General features: G+C 41.9%; 1 protein-coding gene across 1 annotated transcript; it reads left to right on the forward strand.

Moving 5' to 3' along the window:
- Positions 1–7,230: 7,230 nt before the first annotated feature.
- LOC104544470 (uncharacterized protein C17orf105-like) lies at positions 7,231–15,678 on the forward strand (the record flags this gene model as incomplete). Its single annotated transcript, XM_010189353.1, is given in 4 exon segments — positions 7,231–7,323; positions 10,749–10,832; positions 13,506–13,624; positions 15,486–15,678. Coding segments are annotated over 4 exon segments (489 nt in total), but the record flags the coding sequence as incomplete, so codon positions are not given.
- Between the last annotated feature and the right edge of the window lie 2,749 nt (positions 15,679–18,427).

The raw sequence follows: 18,427 nt of genomic DNA on the forward strand, positions 1-18,427 counted from the left end.
AGCTTTTCAGCAGCAACAACCTTCTCCCAGTTACCTCCCCCAGGGCCTTCTGAGGCTACCCAAAAAGCACTTCCCTCCTCAGGCAAAGCTGGAGAACAGGGCCCTGGCCTCACTTCTGCGTGTGTACCCCATAGCACCCACGCCATGAGACCAGCCTTCCTCAGAAAGCTAAGGGCTATGGCACAAGCAAGCTGACCTTGATGCAGAAGCTCAGTCAATCATCTGACAGTCCTCTCCCTTTGTGCCCTCCTCCCACATTAAAACCACTAAGCAAAATTAATTTTATCAGCCCTAGTTTACTTGACATTTTAACTGTAGGTGAAGGAAATCCTGGAACTTACGAAACATTGTCCAAAAGATTGAAATTGTGTTTGTAGATATAAACATATGTATATATAAATAAAACTCTATATAATTATGGCAATGTTTTTCTCTTCCTCTCTTCCTATCCCCTTTCCCTTCTCTCAATTTCTCAGACAATAAGTGGGAAACAACCTTATATTTTTTCCCCAGCCAAAAATTAATTCCTGCTAAAAGCTTCCAGAAAGGGTCAAATCTAAAGGAAGCATCTGGTATATCTGCTTTTGTATTGCAGTGGGAGCCATAGCCCTCACGTCCCCTTCCCTTCACACCACTCAGTGCAGCGAGCGCTCGTGTCACACTGGGAAGAGCTTGCTCTGCTGCACACGTATGCACACAGACACACTCCGGGTGGCTGCAGGCAGCCCTTAGATGGAAGTGGCAAGGTATGCTGTGTGCATAGACAGAGCAGGTCCCACTCACCCCAGCAGGTTTTCCAGTTGCTTTTTTTATCCTCCTGACTACAGATGGACTCTTCAATCGGGTGCTGTGCCTGTGAGTTATATGATAAGGGTGTGTGCTTGCAGGGTCAAAGTCACAGCATTGGATCCTATCATGTAACACACTGAACTGACAAAAAAAATAATTGGCTTCCCAGCATCTCCAAATGAGGACAGGCAATGAATGAAAGGAGACTGGGCCTGATCCTCATGCACACCCACAAATTATTCCAGTCCTGCAGTTCAGTCTATGCATGTGCCCAAAGTCAGTCAAACTCTTCATAGAATCAGATGAGGAATTGCCAGGACTTCAAAATAACCAGGAAAGCTGTCAGCAAAAAAATAAGGACTTATTTTCCTCTTCACACATAGAGAAAACCTTTAGAAAATGCACACTCTGCCTCTTAACATTTTCTTACTATACAGAATTCATAGCAAAAGCAAACACTGGAAAAGGCACTTCTGGTCACAGTGAACTACAGTACCTCCAAAAACATGATCCATATTGGGACTGCAGTGGGAGAAGAAGCATCTTCTTTAACTTTTTCCGTAACTGGGCCATAAGCACAAGCAGCTGCTGTAGCTTGGCAGCTCCTGAGCCAGCCCGAGCTCTTCTTGAAAGGGCAGCCACTCACTGACCTTGCAATATAGTTCAAGGGGGAAATAACTCAAGATTCAAATACCTTGCAGCAATACTACCTTGTGGAGCTTACAGCTCTACCTATTATATGAACAGGTTTGCTCAAAAATTGGACCAAACCAAAAAAGAGATTAAAAAACAAACCCAGAAACCTATGAGAGCCATAGGGTGCTGAGATCTCAGAAAAGGCACTCAGCATGCTTCAAGATTCCACATTTAAAAAATAGACTGGTATTGACCACCTTGCTATTGACAGAAAACACAACTGTCTACTTTATGCGAAAGCTGAATGTATGTGTATATATATGTATAGTGAACATATAGTGTAAAATGCATTTTTTTGCAAAAAATCTTTGTTTATTATCTACTTATTTCACATCTGTTCTTCAGCAAGTACCTTTTGCTAGCAAGAAATTATATGCAAGTCTTTCTGCACATAGCATGGAAGTTCCCATGGCTGTCACTTCCTAAAATTGTATAATCTACCGAATAAATGTTTCATAAATACCTGCTTTATCTTGTAGAGGTAGTAGGTCGAGTCCTCTGGTTTGTTAAAGATACTTCACAAGTGTGCTTTGACTAAGCAGTGAAATGCTACTCTAAAGAATCTCCTGTTGTAGCTGTAAGTTTAGACTGTGAAATTAGAGAGAGAGGTAGGACCTGCTGTTCCCATCTCCCAGCACCATCTCCTGACAGAAAGGTCCTGCTGGACCTTAGGTAGTTTGAGATTAAGACAGTCAATTTTGAAACTGTTGAACTTTGCTTTCCTCACCCCAGAACAAAAAACCCACCACCACCAAAACCCCACCCAAAACCCAGTTTAGAATTCTTCTGGTTTTGGCTGGGATACAGTTCACTTTCTTCATAGCAGCTGGTATAATACTCTGTTTTGGATTTAGGATAAAAATGATGTTGATAATGCACTGATGTTTTAGTGGCTGCTGAGCAGTGCTTACACTATGTCAAGGACTTTTCAGCTTCTCATGCTACCCTGCCAGTGAGGAGGTTGTAGGTGCACAGGAAGCTGGGAGGGGACACAGCCAGGACAGCTGACTCAAACTGGCCAAAGAGATATTCCACACCATACGACATCATGCTGAATGTGCTGAACAATTAAACTGGGGGCGAGGTGGCTGGAGGGTGGGGCAGCTGCTTGGGGACTGCCTGGAACTTGTTCAGCACCTGGTGAGCAATTGCATTGTGCATCACTTGTTTTGTATATTCTTTTATAATTATCATTACTTTCCCTTTTTTTTACTGTCCTATTAAACTATCTTTATCTCAAGATAAAGATATTTATCTTAAATTTTTCCAATTCTCAACCCAACCCACTGAGGCAGGAGTGAGCGAGTGGCTGTGTGGTGTTTAGCTGCCTACTGGGTTAAACCATGACAATACTTCTTAATGCCCAATGTGGGGCATGGAGGGTTGAGATAACAACAGCTCTAACCAGAACATGTTAAAACAAATTTATTACAAGCATTCATTATATTAATAGCCACTGGTCACGATGTTGATTTATTTGCTCTGAAAGTTGTGTTACACAGCACTATACTTGCTGTATATGTTCCCTGTTGTGCTATTTATCACCTCTGGGGGCTGGATTAAGGTTATCTGTAAGGTTTGCTGTATTGTGTAACACTGGCTTATGATATGATAAAATTACTGGCTGTGAGACTAAGCTAGTATTTGTACTCAGCATTGTAGTTATCTCCATACTTTGGGAACCATCTCTCGGAAACTATTAATAATTACCCTCTTTACCTTTTCTCTTTGGAGACACAATCTATGGGGAAGACAAGGGGGAACACTTTCCTCCGTTCCTTCACCTTCCTCTTCTCCTCCAGGCTAGTTACAAGACGTCTTACGAATTTTGAATATCCTTGGGATGTCTAAATCAGCATGTTCATATTGCTATGTCTCCTGAATGTGTTTCAGGTCTTGTTTAAGGTTAAACTGCTATTTAAGAATCCACCCAGAGATCTGCCACAAGGCTGGATAGTTATGAGTGGCAGGGTGTGTGGGACACATGGGCAAATACCTGGGACAGTGCGCACCTATGATGATTTAGAACCTCACTCTTGAACAAGTGCAGAATCCTGAAGAACTAGTAAAATATTTGGAGAAAAGTATGTTGTCACCCTGGCAATTCCAGAGGGACACAAAGCACTGCAACATGCCAGGGCCTGGCCCAAGCCTACCAAGCCCTGTTCAACACTATTCAGTTCCCTCAAGGAGAAGAGAAGGTCTCTGGATCTGATGGCAAAACAACAGGCACTCCAGCTACTCCAACCCTAGCAACAGGTACTGCATCTGAACCAGAGAACCAACCCATGCCAGTATTAGCCACTCCTATACCCAAGAAGAAATACTGGATGTGAAAGTCAGCTCATTTAGTAAGGGAAGAAACTCCTACTAGGAAGGGGACGGAGGAAGAAGTGGATGAGGCAGGGCCACCACAAAAAGGGGAGGAGAAAGAGGCAGAACTCATAAACAAGGTGGTAACCACTCGATCCCTATCCCCGAGTGAGCTGCGAGATGTACCAAAAGATTTCATCTAGGCTAGCACATTGTCACCTGGTTGCTCCAATGCTGGGGTAACAGGGCTAGTAGCCTGGAATTAGAGGGTGGGGAAATCAAGCAGCTGGAGTCCCTTTCTAGTGAAGGGGACATTGACAAAGCAATTGGAAAAGGGGCACAAGCCCTCAGCCTCTGGAGGCAACTCTGGTCAGGCATGAAGGAAAGGTATTCCTCCAGGGAAGATGTTGTATGTCACCCAGGCAAGTGGACCACCAGGAAGAGAGGTATCCAGTACCTGCAGGATTTAGCCATGCTGGAGGTTATTGATGATGACCTGGACAACAAGCAGTTATCCAAAGATTCAGATGAAGTCAGGTGCACACAACCCATGTGGAAGAAGTTTGTACAGAGCGCACTATCGTTGTATGTGAACTCATTGGCAGTAAATGACCTGGGGAGACGGAGAGAGACAACCAGTGGCTGAATTGGCTGGCTAACTCCAGCAACACAAAAAATCTCTCTTCCTCCCTGAAACTCGGCTGTGAAGAAACTGTCCCAGAAGTTCCAGCAATTCAAAGAGAATATATCTGACTCTGCATCTGTATGGACCAGTATTTCACCTTTTAGGAGTAAGCATTCCTCTGCTCAAGAAAGAGAATATAGAAGGCACATACCAAGGGCCACCCTGTGGTTTTACCTGCATGACCATTGAGAGAGCATGAGGAAGTGGGGTGGAAAATCTGCCTCTACTCTAGTGCAATGGGTACATGAGTTACAAGGATAAACAATCACAAAAGTGGGTTCTTCCAGGAAAATTGCTGCTCCAGTTTCCAGTGGACCAATCCCCAGATAGAGTAAAAGGGCTGATCTTACTTCTGATATTAATAAAGGGACTTTTGATTCATATTTACAGGAAGTGAGCAATGAATACTATGACCAGGACTGGAAGGGCTCTGCATCCAGCCAGGTGGAGGGAGGGGACAACCGGGATTCTTGGACTGTGTGGATTTGTTGGCCTGGCATGCCAGACTCACAGGAGTATAATGCTCTAGAGGACACTTGTGCACAGTGCACCCTAATGCCATCAAGCAAACAATGTGTGCTGATTGCTACCACAGAGGTGCCCTGGTGGCAATATCGCACCAGCTGAGACTCCCTGATTTCCATCTGTAAGCTGATTTATCGACTGGAGAGCCAAGGAGTGATCAACAAGACTTGCTCACCCTTTAACTGCCCCATATGGCCAGTGCAAAAGTCCAATGGAGATTCTTTTCCCCATCCCACTGCGGGGGGAGTGAGTGAACGGCTGCGTGGTGCTCAGCTGCCTGCTGGGTTAGACCACAGCATGAATGAATGCAAATATGGCCCACAGCTTCTGAGGGCAGAGAGAGCACAGGCAACCGCAGAGGATGTTTAAAGCCACTTCCTTTCTGTTGCAAACTTTAATTCAGAGGCAGCTGGGAAATGATTCCAAGTGATTTCAATTTCTTGGTGGGCCACGGTGCCATCAATGTAAGAGGCTAAGTTCTCCTTATACTTGAAGGGCTTCATCGAAATCAATGAAAATATTTCTTCGATAATGGTGCCCATCAGTTCTGTCCATAACAGATCATTACACATGTAGCATTTAAAAGACCAAGGCCAAGACCCTGTCAAGCAAATGAGAGTCTAACATTTCTACTTGTTCAAGAGCAAAACATAACTGTATTATGTGCACAGCTAGATTTTATAAGTATTTGAAGAAATGTGTTTCAACTCTGTACTCTTTATTATTTTTACTGACATTCACCACATCTTCCTGTTACATTAACAGGAAAATAATAAGAACTCAAGCAGCTGGAAAAACATACTCTTCAATTTCTTCCATAATTTGTATGAAAATAAGGGTGTTTGCTTTACAGCTCTAAATTAGCATGTATCAAGGTTTTCATTTTATGTCTGCTGCTGTTGTTTAAACACCATTTCGCACCAACTATAATAAAAATTTGCTACTGAAATGCAAAAGTTAATCAAGATACAGATTGAAGAGGGCACCAGCCCTGATTCTGTGTTGGGTAGTTGTGTGATAGATGTGTTGCTGTTCCCCTGCACCCACACGAGATGCTGTGCAAGAGCAGCCTGCACAAACAGCCTTTGGCTAAAATGAAATATCCCTTGGTTCATCCTCGTACAGACTCATTTTAGTTAGTGACGTTTGGGATTGTCCGTCATAGGCTCCCTCCTTACTTCCCAGTGCTTTTCTATGATGTGCATTATCCATCTGTATTAAAAGACCCACGACAGCTGCAAGATGTAATTCAGGTTTTCTTCTTAGCAGCTATGGGCCTTACCAAGAAAAAGCATGAGCCAAAAGCCAAGTCCTTTGGCAGCTTGCCGGACTCAGCTTCAGGGTGCTCCACACCACAAGGATGGAAACATGGCATGAACTGTGTCAGCTCAAGCCCAGTTTTGGAGGAGGCCAAGTGAGCTTGAATGAGAAGAAGCACCTTTTCCATTTTTGGGTAGGCCTGAGAAAATTGAGCCTTCCCCCATTCAGCTCCCTGCTGAATGTGGCCATAGAAGAACAAAAGCAGATGGCCCTGCTTGAGAACCAGTGGTCAGCTTGGTAAATAACTGAATTCCCCAAGTCTGCTTGAGCTTTCTGTAACTCATTAGCAATCAGATGGCATGCAGATAAAGAAAGGTGAAAAGGCTGGTAAAAAACAGTATTATTTCCCTATGAACACATTTGCAGTGGCTTTTGAAAAGCGCCTACTTATCAATGAAAAAAAGTTTTAAACAAGTTACTGCAGTATAAAAGATGACACCTCCCACTGTGGGTTTGCACAGACCATTACTGAGACATGCCGCTCAATTCAAGGCTCAGCAAATATAGGCTACTATACAGTCCTTTGCATATTTACAGTAGTGTGTGAAGTATTATTAATAGCTTACACCACTGTCTTTCCTTCATCAGCAGGAGGTAGGTCTGGCTAGGGAAGTATAATTGGTAATCTATTTTATATATGAATAAAATACTCTTTGGAATGCATTGCTATAACATTCAGTCCTTGCTTGCTATTCGTTAAATGTATTGTTTGAAATGCTACCACCAGCTATTCATGCTTTTTCTGCACAGCGATGCCATGACAACTCCCACGTGACCAGCTGCAAACATACCACAAGTCTCCAGGGCTTTGCTTTAGGAAAGGCTCAGACTGGTATTACTCATACTTTTTTTTCTTGTTTGTTTTTAAAGCCCACAGTCAGAGATGCTTTACTCTGTGCAAGATGCATCAAACCTACCAGCCAATTTTACCATGTGGCAACAAATATCTTCAGCAAAAATGGAACAAAGCAAAGTATGAAGAGCACAGGAAAAGGGTAGGTAAAACTGTCTGAAAAAGAGTAGAGGCCTTCATGAAAAAGCTTACCCAAAAAGGCTACAGCATCTCCCTACTAGTTCTTAATACTGTTATTAAAGCTACTGATCTGCAATAAGGTACAAGGAACATGTTTCAAGAATATCCAGCAAATACAGGTACAGCTTTTGTGTCCATTTAGAGTTATCATAATGATGTTCACCAAATTTAGAAGTGAAAAAGTTTCAGTCAGTCATCTGCTCCAAATCAGTAATAGTGCAGGACTGTTCCCTCTTGAAAATCCCTAAGTAGTGAATACCACCAGTGATGATTCATCTGTATTGCTACCTTAGGAAGATTGTATCACAATATAATTAGGTTTAATACAAAGAAATAGTTCTTCATTATTTCCAGACTGGGTCTGTTTCATTAGCTGTATAAAAATATCTTCCTTCCTTCCTTCCTTCCTTCCTTCCTTCCTTCCTTCCTTCCTTCCATTGTTCCCATAATTTGACTTGCAGGTGGAAAAAAGTTAAAGATGAGGTAGATAATTGAATTTGACATATTTTTCTAACCAAACTGCCAATATTGAAATAAATAAATAATTTTCCTTCTGTGTGAATTAACCTCAAGCGGCTTACTACTGTATATAAGCACGGCTATTTAAGCAGTGGCCCTTTTAAACAGGGAACTGATATTGGTGCAGCTGAAACACCCTCGGCATCCGCTGTGCATGCACAACTCCCCTTTGTTCAGCGTACAGAGCACTTCATATATGTGCTAAGGCATTCAGAGGCCAAGAATAGAGATTGGATATCATCATGATGTATAGCGAAGAAATGTATTTATAGAGAAGAAAACATTTCCCATGACGCAACTACTCTTGGATTAAACATGAGTGTTAATTTCTGAGTACAAGCAAAGAGAAAGAGTAACTATCATGTTGGTAAAAAGTTGGCTTAAAAGTTACAGATTTTTCTTCCTTACTAGAGGGTTCACACCCAGATCAAGCAGTGTCTAACAAGGTCTCCAATGGCCAAAGAGTGGCCTTTTCAAGCACCTTTACATTGTCATGCTGGTGCGCTCCTAAATTCCCACACTAGTTGCCTGGAAGTTTCACCATGCCTTCCACTGGCATGGATTTAGGCTTGCTGCGGTGAATGCCAGCTACCAGAGCAGCGGTACCTGCAGACTGGGATACCTGAAGGCAGCAGAGCAATTCGAGAGGTTGTCCTGAATGACACAGCCTCCTGGGCCATAGGCTTTTGCTCTGCCCAGAGAGACAGAGATTGTTCTGAGAAAAGGCTCAAAGGGCCTCTGCTTGGTGATGTGCAGGCTGTGCAATGAAGGAGCTCACAAAAAAAAAGAATCAGAGCAAGAGAGAAAGGGGGGAAATAGGGAGCAAGGAAGGAAAAAAGACAACATTAAAAAAAAGTACACTTGTTGGAGAAGACCACTAAAAAGAGGGCAAAGTTTAGGGATAAGTTATTTTCTCCACAATGCGAGGATACAAAAAATGCCAGTATGTTTTTACATATACAAGAGGACATGCTTCCAGTCTGAATAATTTTGTTCTTTTCTAAATAGAGGAAAGAAATGGGGGGAAAAAAACAGAGTTACATCTCTTCTCTGCAACATTCTGCATAGAATTAAATGTAAAATGGCTCCAAAACCACCATGGCTTTGGAAAGTGCCACAACAGAGATGTGGACAGGCTTAAAAAATGCCAGGTTTTACCTTTTATAGTTGTGCATATAAGGACAAGACAGAAATTAATCATAAAACTTTCCAGAAAATGAAATTATGTCGATATGAATCCCACAGAAATCTGGATTCTAAAACCACTTTTTGTTGTTTCAAGTTTGAAACAGTTTGCATATCTATAAATTAAAATAAGAGTTTGCGTAAATATCACATTTTATTCCTTACACCTGTGATTTCTATTGACTGATACAATAACAATCCTGTTTTACAAATTGGATATCGTCTTAAAGTTACTTTAAAAATAATTTAATAATGTGATAAAGCACCTGAAGAAACAGAGGAGATAGCAGCAGCAGAAGCCAAAACCACCAAAATGCTCAGAGATTTACCAAGTTTAATTCTGCTATCCAGTACAAATCAGCTACTTAACATGATGGGATCTAGAAAGGATTAAGATGAAGGCCCCTATCTCCCCCTGAAATCAGCTGGAGCTGAGAGCAGTTGGCCCCTTCTGGGATCCCATCTCCTCAGAGACGACTGCCACAAAAAAGCAGCTGAATGTTTTTGTAAGAAACCAAACAGTTCAAGTGAATTTCAGTCAAAGTCGGAAACTGTTCAACATTGTCCCAGTCAATGCTGTAAATTATTTGCCATGTTATAAAAGCAAGGAACCTGTGCAGGTAGTACGTATGACAGGTCTGTCATCAGGGGTTCAAGCCTGGTCCTCAGCTCATCACAAAGCTGCTACAGGAAGAGAGATGGACAACTTCTGCTGGACTCAGGCAGTGCTTTGGTCGTGGGGTGTGCATTGGTGCTGTGCCTGCTGCTCTTACTTGCCAGCCTCTTTTTTAAAAATAGCAAGCATTTCTCTCCTCTTTTTATATCCCTGATAAATGGCCTGAGCCTGCCTGAGATGGAACAGTTCAGGTATGACAGATGGAGGATCTTTGTCCAGTTAGTTCATGATAAAAATCATGGTATCTTTGTTGTAACTGATCCAGTCTCGCTCCCTGCAGAACCCCAGCCTGAGAGAGAGCAGTCTCCCCTCTAAATCCTGTCTTGCTCCACTCCCCATTACCAGTGTTTCTTCCATGCGGTTTCTTCCATCCAAGACAGCTCACAGATTATTCTGCTTCCTTATTGCATGGTTATTTAGGTCAGGATGGAGATAAACATTATTGTGCCACTGAACTACCAACTCCATTAGAATAATTAGATCGACAGTTTGCTTTTGATGATCATTCTGAAGTGCTAATAAGAAGAGGCCTGGGAATGCTTTTGACATGAGAAGTCTTTTCCAATATTGCTTGCCTCTTTCTGGCAGCATTTCGAATGTGCATCCCTCTGGAAGACCTGGGACAGCTTAGGAGTACCTAGGGCTTTCTTACTCTAGCCTTTTTACTTCTGCTGGATGCCTAATAAAAACTGCCTGCCTCCTTTTAGACCGTCTCTCCTGTATCATAACATTGACACCACTGTAACCGGCCTGTGTGTATTTTTACATTTCTCCAACATAAAGAACACTTTGCATCTCCACCAGACTTTCAAACAACTGCCTTTAATATTTTCATGTCCCACTACTCTTCTTCTGGGCAAGTCTGGCTTTGCTGATATAATGAATCATGTGTTTAATAGTGTTACTGCTGGCTAACAAAACAGAACACAAGAATGAAAAGATTTCCTGTAATGATACGCAAGGGTATTTCCAGCAAAAAATGGATAAACATTTCATTTCTGTTGCAGGTTCAGGCAGCAAAACCAGTGGTGGACACAAGTGCCCCTGCATCATATGGCCTCCTCCTAAAGCTGAAGTTAGGGAAGCTGAAGGTATTGTATTGGATATTTTGCTGAGCACTAGCATGCTTACCTTCACGTCTCCCCTCAGAAAACAAAGAGACTACCAGATGGTCACAATTTCAGGGCCTTTTTTCCCCCCTCTGTGCAGTGATTGTTGTGACAGGACTATCAGGATCCATGCATAGCACACTCCCAGCCGCATTAAATAACTTATTTTATCTTTATGATTATTGATGAAATCAGAGCGCTTCAGATTAACAAGTGTTAAAGTGTTCAAATAGCCTCCTAAAAGGTACTTCTGCACAACCATGAAAAAAATAATCACAAATAACAAGAATAGCACAATCATCAAGATACACACAGAGCAATGAAGTGAATAATAGGATGTTAACATATTCAAAGCACAAGAAATAACAATGGGTAGCCTTGACTGGCAGTTATCCCTCAAAATCTTACTGCTCCCAAGAGGCAATTTTTTATTAAAAGATGAGAGTGGAAAATAAATTGTTACCTAATTAACTCTGCTCACTAAAAGGAAACAACAGCAATTTAAAAAACCCAGACGTGAGCACAGTAGAAAATGCGTGCAGCTAAACCCTGTCAAAGACTTAATTTCCAACATCATGTCCCTCGGGCAATAGGAGTATTGCCCATGTAAGGACTTGAGAATTAATTTCCTTAAAATTGTTTATCATCTCACCGTGCCACATAATAATCCCTAGGCACCTTAAAATCATTTCACTAGCAAAACAATTCATTTATCCTCCATGCATAAAATCATATGCTATATTAGGACATGGATTCAATTGCTGTCATTAATTTTTTCCTATTACTGTAAAAATAACACCAATAAAGTTCCTTTGAAAATGAAACACTGCATAACCACCCCCCCCACACACACACAGAGGTTAACAAATAACCACCAACAGGAACCCACTACCCTTAGGCATGTTCCTTTGAACTACAGGTCCTGATGATACCTGGCAGTGAGACTATGGTTCTAGTCTCTCTTTCATCCTCCTCCTTTCCAAACTGCTACAGAAAGAAAGGAAAAAAACTCCTCTAATGTTGCAGTCTTCTATGAACCAGTTCTCAAGGGAGGTTTAGGTTCGATATTAGGAAAAAATTCTTCATTGAAAGTGTTATCAGGCATTGGAATGGGCTGCCCATGGAAGTGGTGGAGTAACCATCTCAGGAGGTATTTAAAAGACGAGTAAATGAGGTGCTTAGAGACACGGTTTAGTAGTGGACAGGTTATGGTTTGACTCAATGATCTTAAAGGTCTTTTCCAACCAATTGATCCTATGATTCTTTACAATAATTCTCAGGGTTATTTGGAGCCTGATGGGATTGCCTGATCCATTAGTTTTAGATACCTCTGTACAACAGCATGACCAGCATCTAACCTGCTTTGGTTATAAACCCCAGCAAACAAGGCAGATAGATTTCCTACAGTAAGTTGCTACGCCAACATTAGCCACCCAAAACTACCAGAGCTGGATGAGCAGGATTTCCTATTCATTTTATACAGGACATGCAATAGCTTTGGAGTGCCGAGAATCAAATATGGAAAAAAAAAAAAAGGTAGGAGAAAAGAAGAGTGAATTAGCATGCTCAAAACAAGACTATTTCTTCAGTGATTCTGTTATGAGAGGCTTTTGAGAATGATGTTGAAGTCCAGCTATGAAAAGCACGCTTTCCCTGCTTCCTTCCATCCAGACTTTCTCTGGTTACCTCCAACTCATCCCTGCTGGAGAAGGCATTCTTAGGACTCAGATAACCTTGAAAATAAGTTTTTCTTTTCACTTCTCCCCTATTCCTTCCCAGTCCCCACAAATACACCTTTAGCATGGATTGGTGTTCTTCAAAAAACAATCTGGTAACATTTTTTACAAATTAGACAATGCTCCAGGATATCTAAAGGGATTTTCCCTCCTCCACTGGGGTGCTTCAGTTTTCATCCCACTTTTGACACAGTTAACTTCAGAGATGGAGATTATTAATATCTTCCATTTTAAAACCAAATTTAAAGAGGCTTAAAATCAAGTTAACAATGAACAGAACTAGCTTATACTGCCTCATACATCTCTCCACGCGTTTGTTACACCCAGTTGTTGCTTCTCTTCTTACACCAGCCTGCAACCCCTTCAGGACAAAAATGGCCTGCAATTGGACCTAATCCAAATCTCACTGAAGTCAATTGGGAAATTACCATCTGACCCAAAGTCCACCACAGAATAACAGAAATACTCCCATTGACTTCAGAGGAGCCTGGCTGAGTCCTATCATGTGTTTGTACAGTGTCCATCACAAAAATCCTAGGTTTTGACAAGAGTTTGTGAAGGCTGTTAGAGACACAAAAGATGATGGTGATCCAGGAAAATACATTGACAAACATTTAGAGAAATTCTGCTCACATGGATCAAATGCGTTTGCAAATCACGCAGGCTGATCTTGTGGTTGCAGGGTCGAAAATCACAGCATTGCAAAGGGTTTTCTCTCACTGCATCACCATTAAAATGGTGAAGCAAAGGGTTCTCTCAGCACTCACACAGAGGTTTACCTTATCAGTGTCTGCCACACTCTGTGGAGAGAAAGGGACAGCAACTGTGAGCAACCGGTTAGGTATCCATGGTACAGCACTGCTGCTTGCTCTGGCCTTGCAAAAACAAAAGCATTTCTTTATCTCTTCTGTACACAAAGTTGAAGGAAGACCAATTTTCTATCATTGAAAACGAAAACCGTTTGCTGCTGGAGAAGATTGCCGCCATCAGGAGAACAAAGGGACAAGTCGACAACAAAAATTACTATAAGGCCAAAAGGTAACACCAGCAGCACTATTTGTATGTAGTTATCAAGTTACTTTCCCAGAGACAAACATAGCTAAGGATAAACTGCTCTGTGAGGACACGTATTTTAAAAGGCAGCCTAAGGTATAATCAACACTTCAGAAAGCCATTTGCTTGCCCTATCACATGAAATCCAATGCTGGCTCATTTTCTTCCTACCCTCTGTTGAAGAGAAGATGACTTTAAATTAGTTTTTCCATTTAATAACTGAGAGAATGAAAAAAAAAAAACACAGAGGGAGAACATTGCCCTACTTTAAGGAAATAAATGAAGCAAACCTATTACGTCTCAGCAAAGCTGTTGTTCCTGCTGAGTGAGTCCTTGCTGCTGATTTTGCCAGTTGTTCCTACAGACACTACCAGAAAGAGGAAGATCCAAAGCTCAGAGATGAAATAGAGCAAAAAAAAGGAATTAAAATGAAAAAGAAATGTGGGACAGGAAGCAAGCAGAAGCAAAAATATAATCTACTGCTCAAATGATACAAAGCAAAAAACGCCTTGAGGATTTATCCCTAGAGAGAACCACCTTACATATTTTTATTCAGGCTGAAATTCACACCCCAAATAGGGCACAACAAATCAGTCAACAGCAGGGACAGGCTTTTGAAGTGAAGAGAATGGTTTGTATAACTCAGGTGGTGGCTGTTACCTCCTGTGATTCATCTACAGACAGACAGCTTCATGGCAGACAGACTGCTTCATGGCAAACAGACTGCTTCATGGCAGACTGACTGCTCATCAGGCCCTAAAGTGTCTCCAGACAGCAAAAAGTAGCTCAGGCACAAGTGACCTACGTAGCACTCACTACAAGTCACCATCATAAATATCCAGATATTTGCACAGCTTCTTGGGAAGAAAGAAATTATTTGAAACAGGGTTGGTCCTGTCCACATCATGCAAATCCACAACATAGCACTTATGGCTTGTCACTGGTGAGTAATTCCCAGATGAGTGCAGGCATCAACAAGAATCAGTTAACTCCAGTGCTGAAGCTGTGATTCCACAAGATATGGAAGGAGCAGAGCATCCTTCCCCCTTTTAATTCCCTCTCTCCCTTCCTGATTCAAGTGGCAAACTCTTGTTGTTTTCTTTGGATCAACTCTGGTTTTCATCAAACCTCTCCATTAGCTAAATACACTTGAGAAAGCAGCAGAGAACTAACCCAACAAAACCAAACAAACCTGGAGAGCTTTTCTGCTACTTTCTGCAAAGTGATGGATTCCAGGGCTGGTGCAAGGGGTGGAGAAGACCACACAGCTGGGACCAGTGGGGAGATGAGCAAGGGAAGGAAAAGAGCATGTGCCTTCCTTTTTTGGCAGAAGACTGCCTGGGAAATTAGGCTAAGAAATCAAAGAAAGTTACCAAGGTGTTTGAGGCAGTACACTTATCTCTGCATGCTTCCCAACTCGGTTCATTTGGTTTGTACACAAAATAAACCTAAGTAACTGAAATTACTTGCTAAGCATCTCAAATACCGGCCATGCCCTCACCCACAGTACAGCACTACAGCAATTCCAGGACTGGAGGGCTGGCATTAATCCAAGATAAAGCCAGCATTTTTACTCTTGTGAAATCTACCAAACCTCCATGTAGGCAGAGTTGTGTTCAGAAGATACTGAACAAACACTATCTTCTTAAGAAGGACAAAAGGATTGGGTTGCAAGGGCTGGTTAATGCAGATCAAGGAGGAGAAAGTCCCCATAGGAGAGGTATAAAACCTTAAACAAATTTTCCCCCAACACAAGGCTGACAGATATTTCACACTCTGGGTTCCCAGGTGTGGGAATGTGAACAGGCGTGAAGTTTGATTCTGCTGATACGGTTTTCCCCTCTAGTTCAAATGGAAAAAAACAAAAGCGGGAGCTGCAGAGAGGGAACCAGGAGAAACGCACCACTCTGGATAGGATTACAAAGTCCCAACCTCAGTATCAAGTTCAGCCATGGCACGAGGATTGGCAATGAGCTGAAAAATCCACAGCCAATGCTGCGAGAGATCCTTGTGGGCAGTGTAAATCACAGAGACGAATGGTAGCCCTGAGCTCCTGTTCTTTCCTTCCCAGTTATTTCAGGATCGGAACTGCTCGTAGAGCACATTTCACTGCGCCTCTGCGCTGGGGATTGACCAGCCAGCCGCACCATTCACAGCCTTTCATTTACACAGTCACTCTTATCAACTGAATCCTGGAGCACTCTTCAGACTTTATTAGGTGATGTGTAAGTGCTGTAGTTTCTGCAGTCAAACTGTCCACCACTGAGAGATGGTGGCCTCAGAAATAAATTTTAAAATAATTATTTAAAAAAAGAAGCAATGGCTTACCAGTTCACTGAGAGAAAGAGCCAAGCACTGAAGCAACATTTAAGGTGACCAAGTGGGCATCTGCATTGAGGGCTCCAAAACTTACACTGGCCATTCTATGCAAAGTAACCAGCTTATTTTCATTAGTAACAGAGATAAAGAAAACAACAACGAAACAACTATATGAGGTATTAGCAAGCTTTCCTAGAGAAAGAAAATTGACTATCTTTAACATTTCCACATCCAAACTCCCTGGTTTTGAGCCTACTAACTCTCAAACTCCCAGCTTTCCTTCCAAACCAGAGGAAAGCTACAGCACTGCCCACCAGCTGTTGGCATCAGTTCTGCCTTTACTCATTCTTCCTATTACCTTGGACTGCTGGGCCTCCATGGCCACGTGTCTTGATTTTGGCAGATTTTTATAAATGCATAAACAAATTCTCATACAGAACTAAGTACATCCTGCAGCCTTCCACACTTCAACTTTTAAGTCTGTGCTCTGTAATTAATAGGTACTAGAACATCTGTAAGAAGTAGTCACTAGAAAACATTTTTCCAGTCTCCAGAATCAAGGCAGTGACAGGTCCTTTATTTTACATACATTTATATTGATTTCTCTCTTTTCTGACAGGAAGAGCAATTCAAAAAGAAAACATCTAAACAAGATATAAGAAGAGAAAAGCAACTGAAAGATAGAAGGTGTGAAAAGCAAGATGAAGGGAAAAAAAAGATAACATGTCCAACATGGAAAGGGAATGGAGAAGTAGAACAAGACAAGATTCCAAAAGTAGCATTATTCAAGTAGTCTCCCATGAAAGCAATTTAGGAAGTGGCAAAGAGCTCTTGCTCCCTCTTGGATAACCACAGCATTTGGAAATTTTACTGTCCTCAGCCTTCTGTTGTGCCCCTTTTCTGACATCCACTCCTTTCCTGGCATGGTAGACCAGCAGAACAGGAGGTCGAAAGCCCATTTTGTGATTGCCGCCCTGTGCCTCAGCTTACTTTGAGTTCTGTAGTTTAAATTGAAATACCACTGTTCCTATGCAGGTGATAGCTTCCAGCCTCAGAAAAGACTGGACTTGTGAGGGTGGTAACCCACTCAACTCCACAGCTAAACTCAGCAAAAATTGTAAGCAGAACTCCAGAGTGAGCTGTGGTGCCTGGAAGAGTCAGGTAGAAGGACTCATATAGTTTAGGATACTATGGGTTCAAGTATTCTGTAAAAGTGCAGATATCAAAAACACTCTGTCATCAGCATATCGAAAAAAGCAAAGCAAAATGGCATAAAAGCCATTTATCTTATAAATAGTAACAAAACTCCTCTGAGTTTATAACAGCTTGCAAAGAAGGAGCCCAACTGGGAAAAGGACTGTAAGCAAGCAACTGCAGCATAACTAATTGATTTGATTATGATTTGAGCTTTTTTCCCTAGTGCCAATTTTCTTCTTAGTTTCCAAGGTCTCCCCAGCAAGGACCCACTTGGCCGACTGTAAATACTTCAGAGTGAGGGTTTTGGAAAGTCTTCAGAGGCTCTCTGAGGCCTCTGAGCCACTTGCTACAACACTTGGTGGACCAACGCCCTCTCAGCACAGTGACAAAGACCACTTCCTTCTTTACTCATGGTTTTAGGCAGTTTTTGGGTTGGCCACAGTAATTGCACTCACAGAGTGAAAATACTGCATATACGTAAAATGTGTTCCTAGCTTCCCTGTCAATGGGATTTAGCAGCTTGAAACAAGGAGAAACAGCACCATGTGAGCCATTGGCTCTGCATGTTATAATCTTGCACTCTTTTAGACCATCATTGATCCACAGTTCAGGGGATAGACACTTCTGTTCTGAAACATATATTCAGTATTATTTTTTAATTACATTTATTCAAAACAAAATGTGTGTTACAATTAGAAACTGATTTTAGCATAGCCAAGCGAAGTAGCATCAGCTCTCTCAGAAGAGGTATCTGTTGAAACCAAGCATCGAGCCAATCTTAGCTCTTGCTTTATCTTAAGTAGAATTTAATCTGTAAGCAATTTGAAGGCTGCCAACTTTCCAAGCAGACAGCCCAGCAATAACTGTTTACTTCCTGGCTCTTGGAAATGCGTTTTAAGACACTTTCTCCTTTCTCATTTGCAGTATGGAGCAGTGAATAATGTTTGAAGTGCTAATGATGAAAACTTATTTTCTGAAGCTCAGAAACTCTAAAATGCAAGACTGCATCTTTGTAGTACTGAACTGAGAGTAGAAATAACAGCTACCATAACCATACCAACCCTCCACTACTTCAAGGACTCTGCCATACAACTGCTAACTCCTGGCTTCAGAAAATTCACAACTTCCCAGGGCAGGACCCCCAAACCCACTAGAGAAAACAGCTTTAACATACCTAAGTGTCTGGGTCAAAAAGGAAAAAAGCTTCTTGTTTGCCCAAAGCAATAGTGGGACTGGCCCAAGGTGCTGTGGCAACATGGATCCTGGACTGCA

The sequence above is a fragment of the Mesitornis unicolor genome, unplaced genomic scaffold (assembly GCF_000695765.1).
Source record: "Mesitornis unicolor isolate BGI_N332 unplaced genomic scaffold, ASM69576v1 scaffold38157, whole genome shotgun sequence".
NCBI classification, from domain to species: Eukaryota; Metazoa; Chordata; class Aves; order Mesitornithiformes; family Mesitornithidae; genus Mesitornis; species Mesitornis unicolor.